The sequence below is a fragment of the Protopterus annectens genome, chromosome 9.part0, assembly GCF_019279795.1.
Source record: "Protopterus annectens isolate FY-2018-M chromosome 9.part0, PAN1.0, whole genome shotgun sequence".
NCBI lineage: Eukaryota > Metazoa > Chordata > Ceratodontiformes > Protopteridae > Protopterus > Protopterus annectens.
The window spans coordinates 1,537,688,541-1,537,715,534 of NC_056743.1; the positions used below are offsets into that span (position 1 = coordinate 1,537,688,541).

General features: G+C 39.8%; 1 protein-coding gene across 2 annotated transcripts in view; it reads left to right on the forward strand.

Annotated features, from left to right (window-relative positions):
* PPP1R18 (protein phosphatase 1 regulatory subunit 18) overlaps window positions 1-25,852 on the forward strand; it is a 463,018-nt gene extending 437,166 nt beyond the window's left edge. For both annotated transcript variants that reach the window (XM_044084492.1, XM_044084491.1), the window contains exon 4: window positions 23,053-25,852. In XM_044084492.1, coding sequence (XP_043940427.1) covers window positions 23,053-23,072 — 20 coding nt within the window. In that variant the 3' untranslated portion in view covers window positions 23,073-25,852. The remainder of the gene's footprint in view (window positions 1-23,052) is intronic.
* The last annotated feature ends 1,142 nt before the right edge of the window (window positions 25,853-26,994 follow it).

Sequence of the window (26,994 nt, forward strand, 5' to 3'; positions counted from 1 at the left end):
GGGGGGTGGCAAACTAAGGCATTCTACAGCAGCTACTTGGAGTTCAGTGCATACTTTCTCTAGGGCATTATCTAGCATTCCTATCTTGCCTATACTTTCTCTATTTTTTCTCAGCTTGTTTACAGCTTTATGTTGTCAGCTAGTCTACTTTTTGTTTGCCACAGCTGTCCCTCAGGCTTCCTGCTAACTCCTGCTACCCAGCCTTAGGACTGCAGCAGGCGAAGAACATAGTACAGTTTACAGTTTACCATAAACCATAAATGTAGATGTTTCCTTTACTTTTGTACCTTAGGATTCTCCCCCCTCTGTCCCCTCCTACTCCCAGGGTTGGTGGTTAGGTTGGTGGTGTAGGTTTGCTATATTTTTTACATATATATATGTATATATTGTACATGTTTATTGGTTGGTTGTTTTTTTATTTTTTTTTTTTATTTTCTCTTGGGTCTGGGAAAAGAAAGGAGGATGAAATGACGGTCATGCTTGTTGAAATGGATTAGTACCCTGGTCAGTCTACGCCACCACCCGGCTGACGCCAGCCAGCGGCGGTATTCGGGCTGACTGGGGCTGGACTATACCCAATAGTCAGGACTGGGCAGGACGAATCCTAAACCTCACATATTATTTTATGGTAGGTACAAAACTGTACTTTTTCTTATAAGGTTTCCATATTGTTATTCTATACTCAAGATTGGATCTAATGTAATTAACAAATAATCACTTTATCAGTTCTGATTTGCTAGACTTTATAAATCTTTTTATTCAACCTGTAGTTCTATAACTATCATTAACTAATTGGTTGATATGATTAGAAAAAAGTCAAAGCTGGATCTACACGTATACCCAGGACTTTAAATGAATCTACAGTTTCAGTCACTGTGTGCTATTAAATATTCATCTTTCAGTTTGTCTTCCAAATTTCACATGCTTAGTTTTTGATGTATTTATCGGCATATTATTCTCTTGTGCCCAAATGGTCATTTTAGTCAAACATGCCCTGTCTGTAACACATGTCATCAGTTTACTCAGTTTCAGGTCATCTGCACATAGACTGTAGATGAAGAAGATAGGTCTGAAAGATACATTCTAAACAAGTAAGGGCCTAGGACAGAGCCCTGTGGGCCACCCTGACTGTAACCAAGAATTTCATCTGTCCAGTTGCTGTATGATACTTACCATGTCCTATCTGTATGCCATGCAGCTATCCATCTTATCTAGAGTACAATACCTTGTCATTCTAATTTATTGATCAATATTTTGTGTATGACCCTGTCAAATCCTAAAGTTAAATCTGTATAAATTACACCACAGCACAATTTTTCATTCATAGCTGTTATTATATTATTATAGAACATCATGTTACAGGTGGTAATAGATCAATTTTCAATATGTGCATGCTTGATATATGATTTCAAATCCCAACCTTTCACATTTCTGACAATAACTTATCCAGTATTACCTTCTCCATTATTTTTCCACAACACGAAATTAGACTTAAGGGTCTGTATAACTCTAGGTTTGTCCTACTCCCCTTTCCCTTAAAGACATGTTTAAAAAGCATGTCTCCAATCTTGAGGAATCTACCCGTATTTATACAACCTAGTAAATAATAGATATAATGATACTGTAACTTCTTGCTGAAGTGTTCTCATGTCATTATTAGTAATCCGGTCTCCTCCCTGTGCTTTGCTTGGGTACAGTTTGCATAGTTATTTTTCCATAAAATCTAATTTGATTTCAGTATCTGTGGTTACCTGGATGTTACAAGACAACTTATCACAACTTTTGTGGAGCCAAACTGTTTTGCATAAAATTTTGTAAATATATCTATAATCTGTTGTGTCCGAGAATAAATTTTAGAATCTACACACAGTTTATAAATGTGTATGTCTTTACTTCTTCCACATGTTATGTATCTATAAAATGGTTTCCTGTTTTGCTCAATATCTTTATATAAATTTTCTTCAATAGTTTATTGATCTTGTCTGACACTAATCTTAATTTGTTTGTCCAGCTTGTTTATTTCTGTTTTTCAAAGTTGTAGTTCAACCTCTTTTCCATTTGTTATATTTTTGGTCTCTCACCTTAATCAGGTATCTTGTTCTTATTGAAATATATCCCCCTGACGTTGCATGCCTAGATCCTGATTGCACTCAAAAAAATTTCTCTTTCAAAACTTTCCATATTCCTTTTGCAGTTTTTCACTGAACACATCACTCCTGTTTGTTTTACATAGCGACTGTTTTGCTTCCATATAATCTGTAATTAATCTTCTCTGCATTGGTTTACATTTCAGTGTGGCAGAATTATGTACCAACAAATTAACCATGATCAATGCACATCAACAGTGGTAATATTTGACTTGAAGTAACAGTAATTTCTTTGAGAATAAAAACAATGCCTAGTATGCTCCATTCCCAGGTAGTTTTTTTTTTTGTTACAATCTAAAGCAATTGTTGTTCCTGAACATATTTTGCAAATAATTTCATTACTAATGTTGTTGAATCAATATTATTCCAGTCTGTTTCTGGTAAATTTAAGTCCCCAGCTAATATTATTCTTCCCTCCTGTATTTTATGCAAGAAATGTGTGAATTCCTGTAGGTCATCAGGACTTGACTTTGGTGGTGTGTGCACCCCATCAATTGTTATATGTTCCAGGGTTGTCTTCATTATCACATTTACACAATCTATAGTATTGGTGTTATCACTGAAAGTGTAATAATCACAGGTCTCATAACTATCTTTAATATCTATCATAACACCTCCACCTGATTTTTTATTAGAATTCTCTGTTATAATAAAAACATTTATACCCTGACATAAATGCTTTCCAGTCATTGTTCTTTAACCATGTTTCACAAACAACTAACATCAGTCTTGTGGGAATGTAACAAATTTTCCAATGAAAAACTTTATTATTAATGCTTCCAGCGTTAACAACCATCAGAGATGCATCAAATGTTGCTTTCTGCGAACTGTTAAATTTTCAGTCTTGTGGTTTCAACCTGGCCAAAAATCCTATCTTGTGTTTTTCAAATATTGCAGATTGTCTGCTGCAAAAATTCTCTTCCCTGATCTTGACAAATGCATGACATCCTGTCTGAAAATGTATGCCCAAAATTAGACTCAAATGCTCTACGCATTTCCATTTTTTAAAACAGTCCATTTTTTCCATATAGGTATTTACCCCAAATCTTTTCATTTACGGTGACCTGATTCTTCATTCTATGTGATTTGTGAAAAATACAACCTAACACCTATACAAGCTATGCTATCTAAGAGGCCATAGCCCATGTTATTCCATTTGCAGGCCATATGGGCATAAAGTGTACTGTATGATGGCTTATGCAGAACTTGTATTGGCCAGGCACCACAAATGATGTAACACGGTACTGCGAGACCTTTGCCCAGTACAAGTAGGTTGGAAAGGCTGGAGATAAAGACAAAGCTGTTCTAATGCCTTTATCTGCTATCAAGGAACTGTTTCATAAGATAACTATAGATGCTGTGGGACCTGCAAGTATTGTAGGTAAGAAATGTATCCTGGTAGTGGTGGATGATGCCAGTGGATATGCAGAATAGGCAGCTCTGTCTTCCACTGAAGCAGAAAAGGTAGAAAATGCTTTGCTAGAGAAATACTGATAGATAAAACTGTTACTTTGTGTTAGACTTACTAGTCTGTCAGTGGAAGTGTTGTATCAAAGACTACCTCTTTCCACCCACAGACAGACAGTGTTATGGGGAGATTTAACATGCCATTAAATACCATGATGAGAGGTATTTGCAGACTATCTTAAGAGGGAGTGGGCAAATATCTGACCCATCTTCTCTGTGCGTATAGGGAGGTGCCCCAAGAATCCACAGATTTTTCACAGTTTGAGCAGCTGCTTTATGGTCAGTGGGTGAGGGGGCCCCTAGATTTAACTTGTGATGAGTGGAAGTGTGATTCCCACAAGGAGTCTGTTGTTGAGTATGTCCTACACTTCAGGACTAGACACAGGGAGTTCACTGGAATATCACAGGAGTACTTCATACAGGCACGGCAACAAGTCTGGTATGACAAGACAGCCGGAGCTGCAAAATGTTATGTAGGGCAGTGGGTAATGGGGCTTATTTGCAGACAGCCTGGTAGGGCCCTTTCACCCTTATGAAAAAGGTGGACAATGTTAATTGTATGGCAGAAGCACACACTCTACCACATCAATATGATAAAACCCTATCATGACAGATAGACACTGCATTGAGTTGCAGGAGGAACCAGAGGAAGATCTGGAGTATACCTTGATGGATGTGGTAGTTCTTTCCCTAACAGCTGTGTCCTAGCTTGGTTCAAGAAATCAGAACAGTATTACAGGAATTTGAGGATATGTTTACTGGTAAGCCAGGCTGTACCCACCTGGTAGAGCACTGTGTAAATACAAACCCCAGATGCCCACAAACAAGCCCCTTATAGGGTGCCTGAAAGAGTTAGGCAAACATTGAGAGAGCAAGGGAGAAACTGTAGAACATGTTGTAACTATGGGTAATCCTGGAGCCCAACAGTCCCTGGGCCTTACCAAGGGTGCTGATGCCAAAGAGAGAGATGGCAGCACCTGGTTCTGTGTGACTACAGGAAAATGAACAGCCACATAAAGTCAGATGCTTACCCAATGCCAAGGACAGGTGATGTCTTAGAGCAGTTGGGTGGGGTTAAGTATCTAACCACTATGGACTTGGAGAAGGGTTACTGGCAGATATCCTTGACACCTGCAGCCAGAGAGAGGTCAGCATCTGTACTGACCATTTTTGACAATAGTTAGTAATTCATTGTACAGGTAAATGCTTCTAACTGTGTAGTGTAGGATGTACATAAGCAGGTTTTCTCAATGGAGAAGTGCACCCTATTTTTTGTCTGATCCACAGACTTCAGGTCAGGACGGACTTTTGCATAGCCATAGAGAAAGTGTATTGGCATAGTCTGGTTTTTGCAAATGTTACAAACCTACATATATGGCAGAAAGTTCACTGTGGTTCTCCCTCAAAGTCCATGTATTGCATTAGCAAAGCCCCCCATACATGTGTGTATTAACTTACCCTCAAAAAGCACCCCCCATAATCACCATTGTAAAATTACTGATCTATATGCCTGCACATACACTCCAACATGTATACAGACTCAGCATCCCCTCCCTTCCATGCTACGACCACCCAGGCATATACACACAGACATACACACACACTCATATACATGTGTACACAACTAGTTTTGGCATACCCAACCTACCTACTGTACTGCATATATACACACACACACATGATTCATTCATACCCATACAGGCATGCACTCACTCCCACAAGCATACACTAACACATGGCATCACTGAATGTAATGCACCACAGCTACTTCCATTGGAGTAAATAGATGACTGCCATCTTTAGACAGTGTTCACATTTTCTTCCTGAAGTAAAATGTAGGAAATCAGGAGCCCCAGACATTTCTATGGGAGAGTTCATAGATAATTAGCATTAGCCGACTGCTGCATTAGTATATCTCTTCACCCATAAGACCACTGTCCATGCTAAGACTTCAGTGGTAGAGCAGAGTAAGAATCAGAAGGCATAGAGTGATGTGAAAACCTTCCCAGATAAGACTTCCACGTTGAGCTAAGTCTTTCTGAATCCCAGGGTAGGTACTGAGACCATGGCAACACTTAACTAAAATATTTTTCATTTATTCCTTAACACAGGATTCCACTTCCCTTTGTGCTACATTTGATAGTAGTTTGACCAATTCATCAGTTGTCATAGATTACTTAAATTTCTACTTTTTATAATTTTTCAGGTAGCGCATAACTATCACCAAAAGGTTTTGATCATAGCTCTTCCTGACAGTATACCATGTATGTACAGTTGCTCTGTTAACTTAATTTTTTTGACTAGTCCTTCTTTAAATAACTCCTGTAACTACTCTGTATATTCTCCTAGCTTATTGCATCTCCAAAATTTATACAAGTCCTCTACTTGTCCTTCTCTACACCACCATTCTACACTTGCTCCAGGACACATTTTTACTAAACTTATTGGAATAAGAAAATATTAAAATAAATATTTTCAAGCAACTATCTGATTTTTTTGAGATTGTATTGCATATCTCTTCATTCAGTTTATCTGTCCCCCCATCTTACTGAAGTAACTGTCATGTCCAGGGTCTTCTCACAAGAATCCCCATTTTATTTACTATTTGTTTTTTTAATACCGTCAACACTCTGTATGCCTTTGACAAGACTTGCATTATAGCTTAGTCCCCTGTTATTCATTTCTGCGCATGCATCCAGGACATGGTTTGAGATGATCAGCTCTTCATCATAGCTGCAGCATCAGATCGTGTTAGATTACCTTATGGCCTGATCAATGTAGGAGCAATAGAGGTAAACACTGATGTGCACTAGCACCTTTGGTAGGTGTTGCAAGTTCAGGTGCACAGACGGGAAAATAACGTTAATAATGTTGTTCTATTGTACAATGATGAATATGCAGAAAAATGTTCCACAGTAGGGAAATTTTATATGGATTGCTAAAGATGGAGCAGAAGTTTCACTGTATCAATAAAAACAAAGCTGGATAGAAGAGTGCTAAAGGAAGTTGCCCAAAAAAGCAGGGAAACAAAACACAATTGAGAAGATAGCATGACAATACTTGAATGTACAATAATAGCAAAGTTAGACAGGAGAGGTGGGACAAGGTAAAGTAATTATGATGTGCCAACCTACACCAGGCCTGACAACATCAGAGTATGAGTAGTGGATCTGCATATGTCATTAAAAAAGAAAAATGATACCTTCAAGAGATTTGGCTCATCGAGGCAGTCCACAGGCCAGTATATCCACATTTCCTTAGCAGGGGAGAAGGTTGTATAGTACGTATCAGGGAAATGTAGCACATTTGCAGACTGATAGTGGTTATATACCAGGAATAACATTGCTATCTGCCAATTGTCGAGCAATGTGTGATCACAGAAAAATGATTTGTCTTATAAGCCATATGAGGACGTGTGCATTTGTCTATTTTTTGACCTTTCAAAGGTATGAAATGGGTCTATAGGACAGAGATGAAAAGGGAAAGAAGCAGCGGGTCAAACATAAGGTGAGCTAATAAAGAAGGAGCTGGATTGAGGTAGGTTAGGGCATATCTCACAAATTCTTAGCTTAACAATGCTAGATGAATGCATATTTAACTTTGGTTAGAAAGTGCTAAACTCCCAGACATAATTTACACAACCATAACAGGAATGTTTCATTTCAAGGGACTGGAACACATGATAGCAAGACAAGAGAAATACACCTGTATAGGTTTAAACCCATGCTTTTGTTACTGATATTCCCTGAACTAGAGCATTGGCCAGGCATGCCACAGAATCGTTTGTAAGAAAGGTGTCAGTAAAACACATTTCATGGGAATGGAACATATGATACCAAGAAAAGAGAACTACACCTGAATGGCTCTGAACCCATGACTTTGCTACTAATATTTCCTAGATCAGTGCATTAGCAAGGTTGACCACAGAAGCATTCATAGGAGAGGTTTGAAAACACACCTGAATAGATTTGAACTCATGCCTTTACTACCAATATTCTCTAGTGTGGTGCATTAGGAAGTGAAGCAACAGGAGAACATATTGTGAAGGTGTCAGAAAACAATCTTCAATGGAATGTTAAAAGTGTTGAAGACTGAAAACTGAACATTGTAAAACAACATACAAGCATCATGGAGTCAAACCCCTCCTACCAGTGTACTGACAATGTCCACTTCGTGGAAGCAGTTACTATGTGCATTAGCTTTAGTTTATTTCATATTTTCATGGTGATACACACTGACAATCAATGGCAAGTTATTAATTAGCACAAGATGTGTACTTTTCTTCATTTTTGCCATAAGATAAGAACTGCCATTTCCCTTTATTTATGTATGTATGGCCGTCAACATTGCCCTCTGTGACCTGTCGCTCAATGCATGACCACAGAAAAATTAATTTATTGTTTTATAAGCCTTTTTAGAGCATGTGTATGGTATGCTAATGTATTTTTTTGTCCAGATTAAAGTCTAGAAATGGTATAAGACATACATAAGAAAGGGAAGCGTACAATACAAGGTGAGATGGTTCTTTGCAGCACATTCCACTGTCCAGCCCTTCTGTGACCATGTCTGGTAGAAAGTTTCAACAGTGCTAGTGCTGTGGTTGGTTAGAATCATAATTACAATATGACCTGTCACAGGTCAATTGAGAGGATCCTTGCTACAACCCTGAGAGCAGAGTCCATGGCATGGGAATGAAGGATGACATGTGGTGGGCTCTCTAATGAACCACTCTTACAGAGACAGAGGAGGTCCTGGCCTTACTTAAAAGTAGTACCACCTTCACAGAATTCCACAGTGTGTAGCTAAATGTCATGTCAGAACTAGATAGGTATCAGAAATTTATAACTAATGATGACCTAGATATGTAATCCTACTGTCATTATCTGTCCCAATGTTTACCTGTTAGCTACATTACAGTTTATAATACTTGTCTCAACTCCGGCATATAGGTACACCTGGCATCCAGGTGCAACATCCATCTGCACAAAATATAAACAGAGTTATAACTCAGTATCACATTTTTATAGTTTCAAGGATATCACTTGCATGTTTATTTGTGGTGCTGAGTCATACTTATACTGGATATATTTCTTTTTTAGTGTCTTCACAGGCAAATCACTGTCTGGCACAAGCACTGGGGAACTAACTGCTCCTGTCTGATGTTCTAGGATTTTAGGCTCTGATAATTATGGCAGGGATGAGCTGACACAGGCAGGACATGCAGTGTTTGTTTTGGATACAGGAAATGAGAGCTCACCATGCCCTATTCAAGACTGTGGACACTGTCTCCGTGTCTGTGCACACCCCAGACATATAACCATCTGATATTGGACAGGTTGATGGAGACAATATAGATCAGGGAAGTGTAATATCCCCCATCCCCTTGTACAGGGATGTCTGAGTCTGTCCCTAGCACTTGTGGTGGTGGTGAGGGGGGGGGGGTCTGCACAGGAGGGTTGGCACTATTGCTCATTGGCGGTATGGTTTCCTCCCTCCCACTGAGGTTGGTGTATCAGTAACTGTCACTCAGTTTATGTTCACGGCCATCATGGAGGTACAAATTAGTTCCACCACAGTAATGGCAGAAACAGTGAGGGTGACCCAGGCTATTCATGCTGACTTACAGGAGTGTGTGATCTGTATGTGTGATTCATTGGATAGCCTGAATCACATATTGGACTATGCTGTGTCTTCACTGGGTCATCTGATAGGGATGAGGGGCTGTCCCCACAGCTGACCATCTGCTACATCTTCAGATGTTGGCCAACCTGGCCATGGATGAACAAGATCCTGTTCCCACAGTACTAGCTAGCACTTTTCTGCAATATCAGTAGTGGATGTGTATACATCCAGGAGAGGCCTTCTCTGTGGTCGTAGTCATGGTATTGCTGGCACAACCTCAAGCAGACATTGATTATGGTCAAATAGCACACCAACATCTAGCTAAGGTCATAGGATAGCCAATGCAATTCCAGGCAGAGCCAGATCAGGTGGGCAGTAGCATGCACAGGTAAATGAACCCTCTTTTTATGCATGCCCTAGACCTGCCCATTAGGCCAAGGTATGGTGCTGCATCATGTGATGAGGCTGTATCCCTGCAAACACACACACTACCACAGCCTCCAGGACATCTTACAGATCACTGAACCTGGCCCTTCTAAACATTAAACCCTTTCAAAATAAGTTTGCACACTAGCCATAAATGCACTTTTGCTTTTGCTACACCTCAGTGCTCACACTCATACACCTCCCTGTGAAAGACATGCAGTCCTATACTCCCTTTTCTACCTGTGCAAATTACAACTGTGTCTTGTACATTGTTACTTTGATTTCCCATATTGGATGCAAAATGTGGCCAACCTATGCATGGGTAAGCACAGTCTGTTTTTTGCATGCATCAGTTGTACTGCTGTATCTGCTTAACTCTGGAATAGTTCTGTTTTAAAGTTACATGCAGTCTTCTACCTCTTTGGTAGTGCCACTGTGTATTGTACCTGCTTCCATCTTACATGGTCATCCCCTACTATTGGGTTCTACTCTGGAGCTTTGTCTGTTTCAGCTGCTGCTACCTGTGGTGCTGGGAACTGTGATCCTTGCAAATGGCCACCATGATGTAAGTGTTTCCTAGCTATAAAATTATGTAATGTAGAACATACAGTAAATATTTTGGCATACGTGCTGTGGTCATACTGCAGGGCACCACTGGATGCATCCAGGCAGTGAAACTTTGACATCAGCAGCCCAAACTCGTGCTCTATGATTTTCCTGCTTTCCACTAAGACATGGTTATGATAGTGGTCAGTTTGGTTTTCTGGATATCTAATTGGTGCCATGAACCAAGGTTTCATGGCATGTCTAGCATCAGCCACAAGATGCATCTGTGGGAAATCACCCGCTATAACCTGTTGATAGAGGTCACATGTGTGCCATATGTGTGAGTGATGGAAACTGCTTGGGTGGCCTGCACACACAGACATTGTAGATGATAACTTGTGCATTACAGACCACCTGGCAGTTGATGGAGTGATATAATTTGTGGTTCACATACCTACTTGCTGGAGTGCAGTCTGTGGGTCCCAGTACTTCAGGAAAATGGGCTATAGTATCAAGTCCAGTATGGTATCACCTTTCTCCTCTGAGGTACATGGGAGCCATAAATGCTCTCCCACATGATGAAGTATGGCATTGAATAACTGATGAAGTATTCTCAAGGCAGGTGCCTAAGATACCCCGCTATGTCCCCAGAGAGTCACTGAAAGTTTGAGATAGCTAATACACGTACCTTTATATCCTGTGAGATGAGTACTCCATGGCACCCACAGGACTGCAGACAAGGCTACACATGTCCACCATCTGTGACATAGTATCACTGGACACACTGTAGAGGTCAACTATATCATTGTTATGAAGGACATTACTTGTTAAGAACCCAACACAGCCATCAAATAACATCAGGCTATAGTATGTTGTAATCACTACCCACTCCTTTCAGCAGATCAGTGTCTTACTTGCAACATTTTCATTAAACTTTCTGTTTCTTCATTTGTTGTTAGAATACACAGACCCACACACAAACACAAAAGTAATTGCTATGCATCAGTATTGTCATTAACTATAAAATCTTTTGTAAAGTATTATGGAATGATAAACTGTAACATTACTGACTCTCTTATTATTTAATATTCCGATTCCAGATAATGTACCTAAATCTCAAATAAATATGTTGTGGTCAGTTATAGCAGTAGCAAGGAAAGTAGTTACAAAGATTTGGAAACATGATACCACTCTTTTATTAGTAAGTATTTATGTGAAAAAGAAATTGCTTCCATAAATCTGAAAACAACAAATGTAACACATAATTTAATTGCATGGGAAAAGTTGCAATCCTTACTAGAGAAATATTGATTGAATGACTTCCTGTTGTAGATTTATGTTTACAAAGCTTGTTATAGACTATGTATTTAGTTAATTATAGTTAAATGTTAATAATTGTTATGTTAATGGTTTTGTTAAAAAATAATAAACATTTTTGGGTAAAAATAAATATAGTTTTCTCATTAACCAAATAAAGCAGGACATTATATTTATTACCCCTGCATTCCACATCACTTTATTCATTAGTTGGTATTGCATCCATTTGCTGTTTTGTTCAAATTCTCATAGAGATTGAATTCTCGCTAGTACAGCATTTAATGAAGCTATTGACAAATACACTGTATAAACAATAATCCCATTTGTTAACCAGGTAAGCCCACTTGATATACAGTCATTTTCAGGGGTCACCCAGGATCAATGAGTGATTTGCTCAAGGTCACACAGTAGACAAATGAGAGCTGAGATAATCTCATGTATACTACATAATTAAAAATTAAATTAACGTCATATGGTCGACACCATATGATCAAACGTTTAAGTTTGAAAATGTAATAAAAAAAAAATAAACCAAAGAAAAAACCTACCTGAACAGCAAGCCTCCGTGCACCCACCACAGCCCCCGCTCTTTAAATATACCAACTCCGAGATCGCACTAAAGTGCAGAAAAGGGAAGTCTTCCCAGTCTACACTATACAGAGATCTCTGTTAAAACATTCAAACTTTTAAAAGTTTGATCATATGTTGTCGAGTATATAACATTCGAACTTTTAAAAGTTTGACAACGTGATATAGACCCAGATAATCAAATCCTGTACCACAGGAACTATAGGTCACAACCTTAACCATTGCATCAATGGGCCATCTTTTGTTGGAGAGGGTTCCCCTGCACTCTAGTGGCAGGAGTGTACAGTTAGAACTCATGTGATTGAAGGTTGCTGGAACAGGGCTCAGTTTTGAGCATTTTTATTGGTTAATTTGCTTAAATCAGTTTGCTCTTATTTGCAACATATGCACCGGGTTTGTGCAGGTTTGCACTTGTTTTAACAAAGCTCCACAGAGTTTGGCGACCATCTACTGCTCTGCTGTATTTATCTGATCAATCCAATGCATCTGCAGATCTCTGCAAAGCTTAAGTAGATTTTTTACTGTATATTGTACTTTTAAACTGCATTTTTACCATATCACTGCTTATTTGAACTGTTTATTTTCTGAAATTGTTGCACTTTGTTTGCAGTAGCATAGACTAGATTCAGACTTGCTGAATCTAGTTCAGTTTTTATAACTTGAGCACTAAACCAGGCCATCGTTTGTTGGAGAGGGTTCACCTGCACCCTAGTGGCAGGAGTGTGCAGTTAGAACTCATCTGATTAAAGGTTACTGGAACAGGGCTAAGATTTGAGCTTTTTTATTGGTTAATTTAAATCTGTTTTCTCTTCTTTGCTACATAAGCACCACATTTGCGCAGGTTTAGACTTGTTTGCACATTGAGCACTGCCGAGCAGCAGTGGGCACCATTGGCACACCATTGGCAGTTATAGATGCAAACACTTCTCCTGCCTGTAAATTTTCCCTTGGTACTCTGCTGGTGCTCCATCAGTGAATTCTCATGGTTGTCCCTAACTGACAGGTGATGCATTCAGCAAAGCTCATGAAGTAACAACACAGATCCTACCCACTAGCCCTTCATATTTTTTCCAATTCTCCTTTCCTCTACTTCACCTGGTCCTTCCTGTCCTCTCCATGTTTTCTGATCACATCAACTTACCTAGCATTATGGATGGGCAGTTTTCCAGTTTTTCCAGCCAGCCTGGTCAACATTGGCATCCTGAGGCAATGTAGCATTTGCCTCATGCACACTGACAACCCACTTCTTCTAGTCCACACAAATTCATTATATGAGAGCTGCATCTGTATCAAGAACCTAGAATCCAGGCTCTCTCACTCACCAGTCAGTCCATCTGATACTAAGCAGGTTGTCGGCATGCAGACCTCACCTCCTACACCTACCAAACCAATAACCCATAAACCTACGTATGTGGTGGTCCTTACCAGAAGCTTATCTAAACATCAGAGACCTTCCAAACACAACCACAAGCATGATTTACATAATACATCTGCTGTAGAACATAGTGCACATAATATATCATACACCAGTCTCTCACCAGTTAAACCCCTAGGGCATAACACAAAAACAAACATCTTAGTCATAGGCGACTCAATTGTGAGACACATAGATGTCCCTCTTACAAGGCTGGATGAGGAAAAAGTCACGGTCAGCTGTGTGTCAGGTGCCAGAATCCACCACATCATACATGCACTCATGTCTCTCAATAACAAGCACTGTTATGACTCTGTCATAGTCCATGTTGGTGTGAATGATTCGAGACATTCCTTACTGGACTATATGAGGAGAGACATGACTGTGCTCTCTGATTATGTGTCTCAGGCACGCATGTCTCTAGCCTTAAGCAGCATTTTACCTTCACCTAAGATGATACCTCAATACAAACAAAAAATGATTGAGTTCAACAATTGGCTTAGTTTCTGGTGTCATTCAAAGGGGATCCAGTATCTGTCAGCCTGGGATCACATGGTCAACAAGCCACGATGCTTTGCCAGAGATGGTCTTCATCTGTTACCCCTGGGATTTTGGTTGCTGGATAAGGCTCTTGCCACCCCCATAGTGTCTTTTTAGGAATGTCACAAGAACAAAATTCCTTGACGTTAAAATACCCTCTAAAGAAAACATCAAGGTTTTGCTGCTGAATGCTAGGAGTCTAAACCAGAAACTGCACTCACTGGAAGCAGTCCTCACCTGCTGACATTTGTGCAGTCACTGAGACTTGGTTTAAGGTCAATTAATTACGACAGCATAAATAGCTTCACAGCCAGTCCTTCACTGATGGAACAGACACCTACTTCTTGTTTGGCATCTACTTCTCTGAAGTACAGGTCAACACTAAGGGACTCTGGCTAACAAAGTTTGCAGATGACTGCAAACTGGGAGCCATTATTGAATCCCCAAATGATGTGGATACTCTACAAAAGGGCCTTACAGAAACAGATGCTTGGTGCCAGAGCCATGGGCTCAAGCTCAATGCCAAGAAATGTATTGTTATCCCCTTTGGGAAAAAACATGTATCCATGAATTACCATATAGGTGGCAGTACACTAAACACAGAAAGTGTGATAAGAGACTTAGGGACACAGGTGGACAGTGGTCTCACCTTCGATAACCACATCGCCACAACAGTCAGGAAATCCTTCTATGTGGCACACCTCATCACGAAGGGCTTTTCATCCAGAAAAAAGGAGGTCATTGTCCCACTGTACTCATCCCTCATTAGACCCATTATAGAATACAATGCCCCATTTGGTATGTACCTCTCAAGACATCTGCAACAACTGGAAGGCCTCAGAAATACCTCACTAAAAGAATCACAGGCCTAAAGCAGATGCCCTATGCTGACCGCCTTAAAAAACTCCAGCTATACTCTGTCGCATATCATCTACTCAGAGGCGATCTCTGCTTAACATACAAGGCCATGTCAAACCCAGAGCTGTTGGACATGCTACACTTAAAGAAATCTCAATCCCTCAGAGCTACACGCTCCAGGGATCTAAACCTTGTCATAACAATAAACAAAACATGTTGGAGGGATAGGTTCCTGACCCAGAGACTCCCCAGACTCTGGAATAGATTGCCCATACATGTCAAGCAGAGTGCCTCTTTGGACCTCTTCAAGAGGAACCTTGACGATTGGATGGGAGAAAGGAAATTCACCCCAGGGATCACGTCAGTCGCCCTGCCAGACAGGGGTCCAGGAAAGTAAATAATGTGGGAAGAAATATTCAGGGAATTGTTATGGCTAGGCTTGTATAGGCCCTAGGGCTGATAGCCTAGTACTAACCTATGAACCTATGAACCTATGAACCTATGAACCTATGCTGAGTTATACACCAATACTTTACATGAGTACCTGTACAATTGTACTGGCTCTGCTTTACCTGATAGAACCCAAGCAAGATAGTCAAGGTAAAACAAACCTGTCTGGTGAACAATTGCCATTAATAGGCTGTACAATAGGAGAAAGAAATTGCCGTCTTAAAGTAGGAAGGAATGGTCTCAAAACTGGAAACACTCCCTCCTCAACTTAAATAAGCAAATAAGACTCCTAGTGAAGTCCTCCAAAGCTAACTACAAATCCAAATTCGCTTCCATAGCTAAGGATAACCACAAGGCATTCTTTAGTTACATTTTAACCTCAAAGGTAAGGCACAAATTTGCGCTGAACTCATAGTTAATGGTACTACTTATACAGAACCTGTGGATGTAGCAAACCTGCTAGCTGACAGGTTCAGTGAAAACTTCACTCCCCTGTCCCTGCCACACATACCCCAAAGCATTCCTAACACCCATCCCCCACCTAGTATCTCCAAAGAGCAGGTCTTAAATGCCCTCTCCAAGGCCAAAAACACAGCCTCTGTGGGACCAGATGACAACAACCTGGGTTGTGTTCTGCATGGGTTAAAACAGGAATTAGCATCACCATTGGTCAAACTTTTCTATCACAGCCTAAGCACTGGCTTCATCCCAGTGGAATGGAAAACAGCGGCTGTCATCTCTTTGCACAAAGGGTGTGCATCCATGCACCCCAGGTGCTATACATCCATTAGCCTGACCAGCCTCATTGCAAGGCCGTGGAACAAATCATCATGGACCTTATTAACAAAGGTATAGGAAATCTCCAAACACTCAACCCCCCCTAGTTTAGCTTTGTCAAGGGCAGATCATGTATGTTAAACTTGGTGGACGTCTTCGAGACAATCACCAGAGCCCTAGATGAGGACAAACCTGTGCGTATGGCCTACCTAGACTTAGCCAAGGCCTTTGATAACCCCTCCACTCAGGCATCATTGATAAACTCACCCAGCTGAGTATCAGCCCATATATTGTCAGGTGGGTTGCAAACTGGCTCATTGATAGAACTCATATGGTCAAAATAGGGTACTCCACCTCCTCAAGTAGACCCTTAACCAGTGGTGTTCTATGGGGATCAGTTCTGGGACCCCTACTGTTCAGAATCTACTTCTTCAAAGTACAGGCTAAAACTAAAGGGACTGTAGCTAACAAAGTTTGCTGATGAGTGCAAACTGGGAGTGATCATTGAAACATTGAAGCCCCTAGTGATGTCAACATCCTGCAAGAAGGCATTATGCAGACTAATAACTAGTGCCAAAGTCATAGTCTTAAACTTAATGCAAAAAAATGCATTATCATCCCCTTCGGCAAGGGTGACATTCCTGTAACTACCACATCAATAGCAATACCCTAAGCACACAGTCAGTAGTGAGAGATCTGGGCACACAGGTTGACAGCAACCTTAACTTCGATCACCATGTCTCCACAGTGGTAAGAAGGGCATTTTATATTGCTCATTTCATAAGTAAGGGCATTGACTCCAGAAAAATAGAGGTTATAACCCCCTGTACTCTTCCCTCATCAGGCTAGTAATAGAGTACAACCCTCCCTTTTGTATGTTCCTTTCCCAACACCTGCAGCAATTAGAGAGACCACAAAGGTTCCTCACAAGGAAAATTCAGGGTCTTCAAGATCTGTCTTATGCTGACACACTGAAATCATTGTCACTTTACTCTGTGTCATACAGACTGCTCAGAGATGACCTGTGCCTTGCATATAGAGCAATCTCTGACCCAACTTTAAAGGAAACGGTGCACATTTGCAAGTCAAATAGCATGCAGGTCACTCACTCAAAGGACCTTAACCTGGTATGTGACATCAACAGAACTTGCTGGAGAGACAGATTTATCTCACAGAGGTTGCCCCACCTTTGGAACAAGTTTCCTTTTCATGTTAAACAAAGCCCCTTGTTGGCCCTATTTAAGTGTAATTTGCACGACTGGAAGGGTAACTGGAAATTCACCCCGAGGGTTCCACATGTGTCCCTGTTGGATGGGGCAATGGGTGCTGATTTTAGTGTCTGCTTGAAGCAGACACCCTTGGGAACATGGGTTGAACTTGGCTAGGCTTGTAAAGGCCCTGGGGCTATTAGCCTAGTAACCTCCTATGAACAGTTACTGCTGAGGTTAGCTTTTACTCCATGTGCAACCCCAAAGAGGAACAGCCCTTAGTCCTCTCTTTTCCTTGCTTTTCCTTTCATATTCATATTCCTTAAACTTTTTTTAGGATTGTCCATTCCATCTCTCCTTGCACTTTGCATAATATACTTTAAACACATCCTCTGCTGCCACTGTTTATCACATCTTCAGTCCCCCTCTTTCCTATTTTTCTCCGTGGTGTCAGGGTCAACCGTCACCACCTCTCTTGATTCATTGCCACTCTTTGCCTTTTTCAACAGTCATGCCTGACTGTAACAAGTCTTATCTCACACACGCTATCCACCTTTTTGCTGGATGCCCTCATTTCCTCTTGTCTTTTTCCTTTTTTTCTCTAATCTTATTCACCAAATTGTCTACTGCTTTTGTGTATATGTAACTGAGCCACTGTAATCTGTTCTTCACTTTGTCTGCATCTGGGGCTAGTCTGGCATCTGCTCTGATGTCCTCATTTCTTTGTCTGTCCCACAATGTGTTGTTACCTGTCAAAAATACTTCATCTCCATCATCTCTAGTTTTCTTAACTGGTGTGCCTTGACTTCCCATATTTCTTTCCCATACAGAAACACTGGTCTCACCACTATTTTATATACCTTAATTTTTAACTCATTTGGCTTTCTTCTGTCACACACTAAGGTATTCTAATCTTCCCTTTTATTGATCAGTAGTTGTTGTCTCTTTTCCTGCTTGTATAAGAGCTAATCTCACTTTCCTGGCTTCTGTATTCTTTATGGAAACACCCCAGTACAGTGTCTGTTCTGGTTCATCAGAAACCTCTGGTCATCATCACTTGGTCCAGCTGTTTGACCTCTACTGCATTATGTCCTCACTTCAGTCCTTTCTGATTGCTGGTCAGTGATTCTGAAGGTTTCACCCTGATCTCACTAAGCGCCTTATCAGATGATAAATTGGTATGATACTGAGACTTCAACCATACTCTTAAAATGTGCTGGATAAAGTTGCCTGAACCTCAGTTCTCTTGTCCAGCAGTCAATAATAACTGGAATAAACGTGTCTGTTGTCCTCCTTATCTCCAGGGAGTAATATTGGTCTGTGAAGACTCCATGCTCACTATACTTCAAGTATTTCCTAGGCTTCAAAGTAGATGATAATAGTCTCTCTTTAATCCTATATGTCTCAAAGTGCATGATTATCAGTCTTGGATATCTTTGCCTGTCCCCATTTGGCCTGCACACTATTCTATCATCTCTGTACACCTTGATTTCCTCCTCTGTATCCCTGACTAGCTATCCACCTCCTTTCTGACAAAACTGTCACTGTCCCCAGCTTCTGGAGCCTTTGAAATACCATTCATTCATTCTAGCCTACTTTCTGCCACTTTGTCCTCATAGTCTATTAACTGAGCTTCCATTTACTCCAGCCATGACTCCAATGTGGCAAACCATTCTATTAGCTACATAGTCTCATCAATTACTCCTTGATGTGTATTAGTATAGTTTGATAGAATCTCCTCCACCTCTGCAAACTTGTTCTTATGTGTAGTAATTAGTTCTTCTGCTCTGCATTTCATTTTCTGAAGCTCCTTAAATGTTAGATTTAGACAAAGATTTAGAGAAAATTCAGACTCCTGTTCTACCAACTCCTGGATTACATCTTCTTCCAGTCTGGCCACTCTTTGATTGCTCACTTGTCCTTCACTCCTTTGAGCCATTTTTGCAACTAATTTGCCATTACTTTTTTTTTTTTTTTTTTTAACCAAAGGGGTATGGTTCCTAGTATTTACAAACCTCATTAATACTGAGCATTTAGAGCTAGGGTTATACAATATTATAGCAATAACCCATGCCTGGGTGTGGGTAATGCTGGATTTACCCACGGTTGGTGTGGTTTAGTCACGAGGGCGAAGCCTGAGTGGCCAAACAAAGACAACCGTGGGTAAATACAGCATTACCCACACCCCAAAGTGGGTTATTGCTATTAAACAATGACATTATTTAAGAAAAAAAATAATTAATTTTCTTAAATAATGGCATTGTATAATCCCTCCTTGCTGCCCTTCTGCAGCTGTCTGGTATTCTGCGGCAGTTCTGATGTACTGCGCATGTGTATACTTACGCAGTACATCAGAGCTGTGGGCAAAAGCAACGGAGAAAGCAAGATCTCCGTTGCTTTTGACAAACTGTCTCGCTTTGTTAAAGGAGTTTAACATAGCGAGACAGCTGTAAAAAAAGCAACGGAGAATCTCTGTTGCTTTTTTTAAAGCTGTCTCGCTATGTTAAACCCATTTAACATAGCAAGACAGTTTTGAAGAAAGCAACAGAGAAAGCAAGATCTACGTTGCTTTTTAAAGTGTCTCGCTATCTTAAATGGGTTTAACATAGCAAGGCAGCTTTAAAAAAAGCAACAGAGAATCTCTGTTGCCTTTTAAAAGCAACGGAGAAAGCAAGATCTCTGTTGCTTTTTAAAGTGTTTAATATAGCGAGGCAGCTTTAAAAAAAGCAATGGAGATCTTGCGTTCTCCATTGCTGTAACAAAAAAAAAAAAAAAAAAAGAGTTATACTAATGGAAAAAGTCCGGGCGACCGGACCTTTTTCCATTACTATAACTCTGATTTACAATGTGCATGCTGACCAATCAGTGTGCACGTTTTGGAATATTAATGGGGGATCATTGTATAATTAACTTTTCTGCACGTAGATGGAGCTGAAGAAATATTGGACTGTATGTCCAACATACCTTTCAACTGTATAGATTTTTGAAGAATGTCTAGATTTTTCCCAAATATTTTTGGTTTGTTCCTCATAAAATATGTGGTTTTCTAAAAAATCACTGAGGATTGACGTCACTAAATAGTGACATACATTTGAGTTTCAGACTTCATATCCTTCAGAAAAATGCATGCCAATGCACACCCTGTTATTTAAGCAACATTCTAAGTTTATAAGAGCAATATTTAAAATCTGCCCCTATTTTTGGGGCATTCGTCTCTCCATTCCTTTAGGCCTTGTTCAGATTTCTTGTGCTAAGAGGTTGAGAGTTATGCCAACACTGTATCGGTCCAATTTTTAAACACACCACAGCAGAAGGAAAACATCTAGCACTGTCTACTACTACTCCTTTTGACTATGATGTGCTTAAAAATCAATTTCTCATTGGCTGTATAACTGAATAAATGAAAAAAAGTGGAAATCAGAGCTGTCTGAGATCAAAGCAGAACAGAGTATACACACTAGAGGAAGATGAAATCAGAGTGCTCCACCAAATGCAGAGCTGTTGAGAAGTATGTAATCACATGACTTGTGTAGTTTTCTTGTTCGTGCTGTTCAGGACATCCAGCTTTAGTAGTGGTCATTTACACTGAAGAGCCGGGTAAGAGTTTATAATTCAATAACATTGATCACAAAATACAGTCAGTACACACATTACAGTGTGGCCTACAGGCATTACAGATGAGGTGCAGTCATCAACAAATGCAGTTTTTATAAAGCTCAGAGCACAGGTGTAACAAGGATGGCCTGTATGCTTACGAACAGGATAACTCAATTTGCATCACATATTTTGTACCGATATTCAGAGGTTTAGAATAGTAAAACAGATTAGGAAAATTATAAATGAAGAAAAGGTGTTATGAGTGGAGTAGAGAACTGACAGAGGGGGTAGTAGAAAAAAGGATAAGAAAGGCTGGACAGGAATAAGAACAGCAGGCTGAGATGGAGAGAAGGATGATCTTCCTCCAGAATATGCATGAAGTATAAATTGAAATTGCAAGATGGCATCTACTAAACTTCGAGGAAATTAACTAATGCTACAGTGACATGTTTTTTGTTTGAAGCTGGGAAGGGACTAGGGATTTAAATGTTTTGTATATTTCTATGCTGGCAGTCTTGTAGAGAGTTTACCTGAATATCAGAAACTTTGTGTACAGGATGGAGGCTGAGTAATTAAATACCTTGTTAGGTTTTACTTATTTTCAGACTGTTGTTAATACCTTGTATTCTGAACTGATACATTCATCTGAAGGAAAAAAGGGAGGGACAGCTGTGGCATGCTGAAAATTAATAGGGAATTGCCATGTATTCTTGGTTAGTAGCACAGACTGTAAGCACTTGTCATGTTCAGACTTGTTCCCAAGGGCTGAAGATATATATTTTTTTAATCTAGGGTGTAACACTGTACCTTTGCCTCCGAGAAGCAGGTATCAACAAAGGTGTGTGTGTTGGGGGAGGGGGCAGAAGATGGGTAAGACTACACAGGAACTACATGACTCCACATGAACAGGAGCAAGATATGACTTTAAATAAAACTTGTTGTTCCTGCCTGTCATACTGAGGCCATGACTTTAATGGAGACAAACATGTTTAAGCAGTGCAAAACAGAAAGGCAGTTTTGTTTTGTACTTAAATTAGTATGATTATTAGCGAGATATAATAAGCCTTGTCATCATTCATGTCTGCAGATTGCAGATTGTACATCTTTGCAGAAAGACTTTGAAGTCAGGCTGCTAGGGTTGCCATATTTTCAAGTGGCCAAAGTGCGGTGTTTTTTCATGGAAACAAGCTTTTGTGAAACAAACCTTACCCACAACCATGAGAAAAGATTGGACTTCACTTATTTTGCCAAAGTGCAAGTTTACTGTTGTACAGTTTCAGTTGTTTCACATGATATTAAGGTTTTTCAAACGCAAAATAATTTTCTGTATCTATAACATGAAAAGTAGCCAATATCTATTGTCTTAATATCTAAGGACATTTGCCGTATTTCATGTTTTTAGGCACCTGCCCAAATAAGAACTGTCCTGTGAAAGAGTGGCAGGTGGTTACCCTAGGTTGCAGATTTAGCACTAAGTAATGTCAGAATTTATTTGCAAGACTCAGTCATCTTAATTATGCCTGACTTTACCTTGATAGCATTTCCTAATTAGAGATGATCTTCCCTTCTTAATTTTTAAACAGTGTTGATTATTAATTTTGGATATAGGTAGCCTCTGGTTTATTTTTGTGGTCATCAACATTAATTTTATGTTCAGCACTGTTCAGATAAATATGTGTCTTTAACACCTGGACTTAATAGCAGTGCTGATAATGAACCCTTGTGGAACTGTCCTGTGAAAGAAAGAAATAAGTTATAAAACCAGCTTTTGTCAGAAGTTTAGGCTTACTGATACATGGATGAAGGGAGAGAGTTGTTTGTACAACTGAGTTAAGCAGTTTACTTCAGAACATGCTGAGACACTTTTGGGGGTGCACTGTACAACCCCCCCCCCTTTTTGCTTATTAGTATTTGTCTCTAAATAATAAGTCTTAATGATCACCGGCCATTTAAAGTATAGCTTGTGTTAATAGCTTGTATACCCTAAGTAAACATTGACTCAGTTTTGATGAGTGCTGTAAGTTTTACATTTGGTGGAGAGGAAGGTGACATGAAACAGATGTTACAGATTTGTTTTTGTTTTTTTCCCTAACAGATGAATCATGTCGTCGATAACAGGAGGCAGAACAGAGCAAACACTGCCACTTCAGCTTTGCTTCTTTTTATGTACCTGCAAGTATCTCCTCCAACACTGTTTGGGAGATGTCGGTGTTTCAGCATAGATTCTGACATTCCAGTCCTGGTCCATGCTACTCTCCAGGGATCGTGTGACCACTGTTACAATCTCCTCAGAGGTCACTGGAAATACAAATCTGGGATTCATTTTTCTCTCCCATTTGAAGGTGCTGCAGAACATTTTTCCCACTGATGCCAAGGAACAAAAATGTTTGATTAGTTTTGATCTTTTACATGAATTACTTCCCAGTTTGAGAAGTTTTTATGAGAAAAACTGACAAGATGTTTAGTGTCACGTACTTTGAAGTGGCAATCAAAGAACTTTTATTTTTGTTTCCAGATGTGGTCAGTTTTTGCATGACTTCATGGGATGAGTCACTTTAGGATTTGGCAGGACATTCTTTCTCTTCATTCCCTGCACTTTTTTGAGTGGTTTGCAGCAGGGCTGAGTAAAGGAACTATTCTGGCTGCAGTGGAAAAGACCACTTTTAACAAAGGCTGCACTGTTCTTTTTAGCACTTTCCATACTGCCATTTCACTTCCAGCCATTGCCAGTCCAATTCAGGCTGGCCTGTTATGAATCAGTTGTGACTGTGGTTTGAATTAGGCATGACAAGGGGTTTTCATTCAGGATTGAGTTACTTGATGCTGTGTGTTTGTGTGTGTGTGTGTGTGTGTGTGTGTGTGTGTGTGTGTGTGTGTGTGTGTGTGTGTGTGTGTGTGTGTGTGTGTGTGTGTGTGTGTGAGTTGGTAGTAAGAAGTTTTTCACATAAAGATGCTGATGAACGTTTTTTATGGACTGTTATTGAGAAGCAAAAACCACTTCACCCAAACTGGACTTTGCCTGTTACAAATGTTTGTGCAGTGTGTTTACTCTCCCAATAGGTCAAAAAGGGGGTAAAAGTTTATCATACCACTAGTGAGGGAGCAAAACCGATGTTTCAGGAAAGTTTACAAGATGATAAAAAGCAGCAAAGATTTTGTTTAGGAGGGGGTTTCTTACTTGTTAGAGTTCATACACACTCCATTCATATGCACTGCCTAATCTGTACATCAAGCCAGTGGCTCAGCTGTTAGCTTGGAGTACAAGTTTATGCATATCTTTTCTTTATGTGATGATTAAGACAAGAGGTCAGTTAAGCAACTTGTTTCATTTGCTATTTTGGTTATTCTTGCTAGATGCAACGTAAAGTAAATAACACGCTTTTCATCCATTTCTATTGGAGATGCATCTTTCAGATCATTCATTTGGTGGTGTTGTACTACCAAGCTGGCCTTAAATCTCTTTCCAGCAGCTGAATTTTAAGTCTAGTCTCAGTTATTCTCTTACTTGTCCCCATAGCTGGTTTAACCTAGCCTTAGCCTTCTGTTACTGCCCTGAGCTTCGGCAATTCTAAGTCTCTGCTTCCATTTTAGCTGCCTGCTCTAGTCTCAGGATTTTCTCTGTTAACGATATTGTATATCTCCAGGCTGTGTTTATTAGCAATATTTTTAGCTGTTCAGTTTATCTTATATTTCACTGTAGCTTTCTATGCACAAAGTATGAGGAGCCAGAACTGTCTGGGCTTCCAGACATTTTTTTAATTCATGTATGTCTGTTTCCCAGGCACTCGCTGCAATGCACACGCAGTCAGGTGATGCGTCCTGCAGGATGGTTCCAGTATAATATGGGTCAGTCATTTACTTGCAGCTGATGAAATGTGTGAAAATGCATTGTTGCTGCAGGGATGTAAAACTAGGCAGCAGTGTGTGTATTCATTATAGATTACTCTGGAAGACAATGCTGTGCAGACACTCCTTCAGCAAAGTAAACTAACTGAGCTGGCAGGCAAGCAAGACACAAGCTAATAAGTAGAGATTTTAAGAACCATACCACTGTCTAGTGGAGTGGTAGTTATTTCCTTGGAGTAGTACAACTGACCAACAGTATGTCCATGAATGGTAGCTGACAGGTAATTCTTCCATAAAAGTTACATTTTTTGAAGGACAGAGAAGTGTGGCTCAGGATGGAATGAGCTTGTTAGCATTCAGTGACCCTTTACTGCCTGCCAAAATGTAAACTTGAGACAAATGATATTTTTACTTCCTCCTTGAATGCATCTGGTTCCACATTATGGAGTTGTGTATATGTCTCTGAGCAGGGAAATGCTGAATTGGATAAACGAGTTTTATGCTACATGTGCTTCTTACATTTATACCTCGGTGGAAATCACAGAATGCCTCTAGAATATAAGATTCTACATGAATAAACCCTTTTAGTGTTATTTGAAGTGTAGTATGTGACATGCAGTTAAACCTCTCATATTCCTGTTACTGTCCGTGGGAGAGCCAAATGCAAACAAAAAGGAAAATTAGATTAGAAAGATTGCAGCAAAAAAGCTGGAGATGTGTGTGTGTTGAATGTAGATGTGTGAGTAGTATATATATATTTTTTAAACATGACACACTGCTTATAATTTTTGCACTTAAGTGTCATTTCTTTGTGTTAGACACTCTAGTGTCAGTCTTTGTGATAGAGAGAGAGAGAGAGAGAGCAACAGAAAATACTGTGCTGAGTAACATTTAGTGGATGTTAAGTGCTGCTGAATTCGCCTCAGTTTCCAGTGACAGGTTCACCAGTAGGGTTGCCACCTTTTCAAATGGCCAAAGTGGGACATTTTTGGTACATAAGATCAGATTTTACAGGCCGACACATACCCACGGTTAGTACAAAGGTTAGAACTTGACTTTTTTGACTAAATAAAAGCTTATTCTTGTAGCATTTAGTTGCTTATTCTGTTTCTTATAACATTTAGGCATTTTAGATACAGAATAACTGTTTTATGCAACTATTACATAAAATATAGGAAATAATTTTGTCCTAAAATCTCAGGACATTTGCCATTTTTACAGTTTTTTGTCAGGACACAACTGCCCAAAGTGGGACAGGTGGTAACCCTATTCACCAGGTCATTGGCCCTGTGGGAATATCAGTCACTTCCCAATGGGGGAGGGGCAAGCCAGCCTGATTGTTAGGTGCTGAGATTTAGGAATAACATTTTTGCACGGTTTCATTTCAGGTGTTGAAACAGATATTGTGTTTTTACTATTTTTCTTCTTTTACACAGGATGAAATGTTGTCTGCTCCACATTCCAGATGGTGCACATTACCTCAGATGGTCATCAAAAATAGTCTGTAAAAATATGCAATCAGCTTACCTTGACAAGCTGTCCTTCTTGCTATTTGGAAAGTGTTGGAACAGCCTGAAAGCAGTACTGTTGTGATAAGTACTTTGCATTTTAGACATGATAATTACTACAGAAGTATTCAATGTGAAGTGGCAAATGAGGCTTATGATTCCTTCATCTACATTTGCACTGCACAGTACTGTACTGTACTGTGAAAGGAGGTGGTGTGCGTAAGACTAGTATAGTTAGTCTCCAGTCTCTGGTTAGTACTAAGCATAAGACATGCCTGATTTGCATCAGAGAGTTGGCTGTTCAAGTGTTTATGTGCAGCTAATAACCCACATATCCTTGGGAGTTAATGCATATTCAGGAACCTTGGGTAATGAAAAAAAAATAATATTCCTGCAAACTATTTGCTAAATCTTTTAATGAGGAAGTCAATGGGTTCAGTTTCACGAGTGAAGGCTTGAGTAAGTATTAGTTTATCAACTTAGTCATGATCCAGAACTTTGTGAGAAATGTATATTAATTGGCATTTTGTTGTCTGTGATTACACTTTGAAAAGGTACTAGTGTTACCTTGTAGACTTGGCCTGCACTGATAAGTTAACAATTAGGGGATGCCGTGGCTTAATGAACCAAAGTATCTAAAAATTTGAATATTAAGTATGTGTGCATGAAAGATCTGCTTCTCC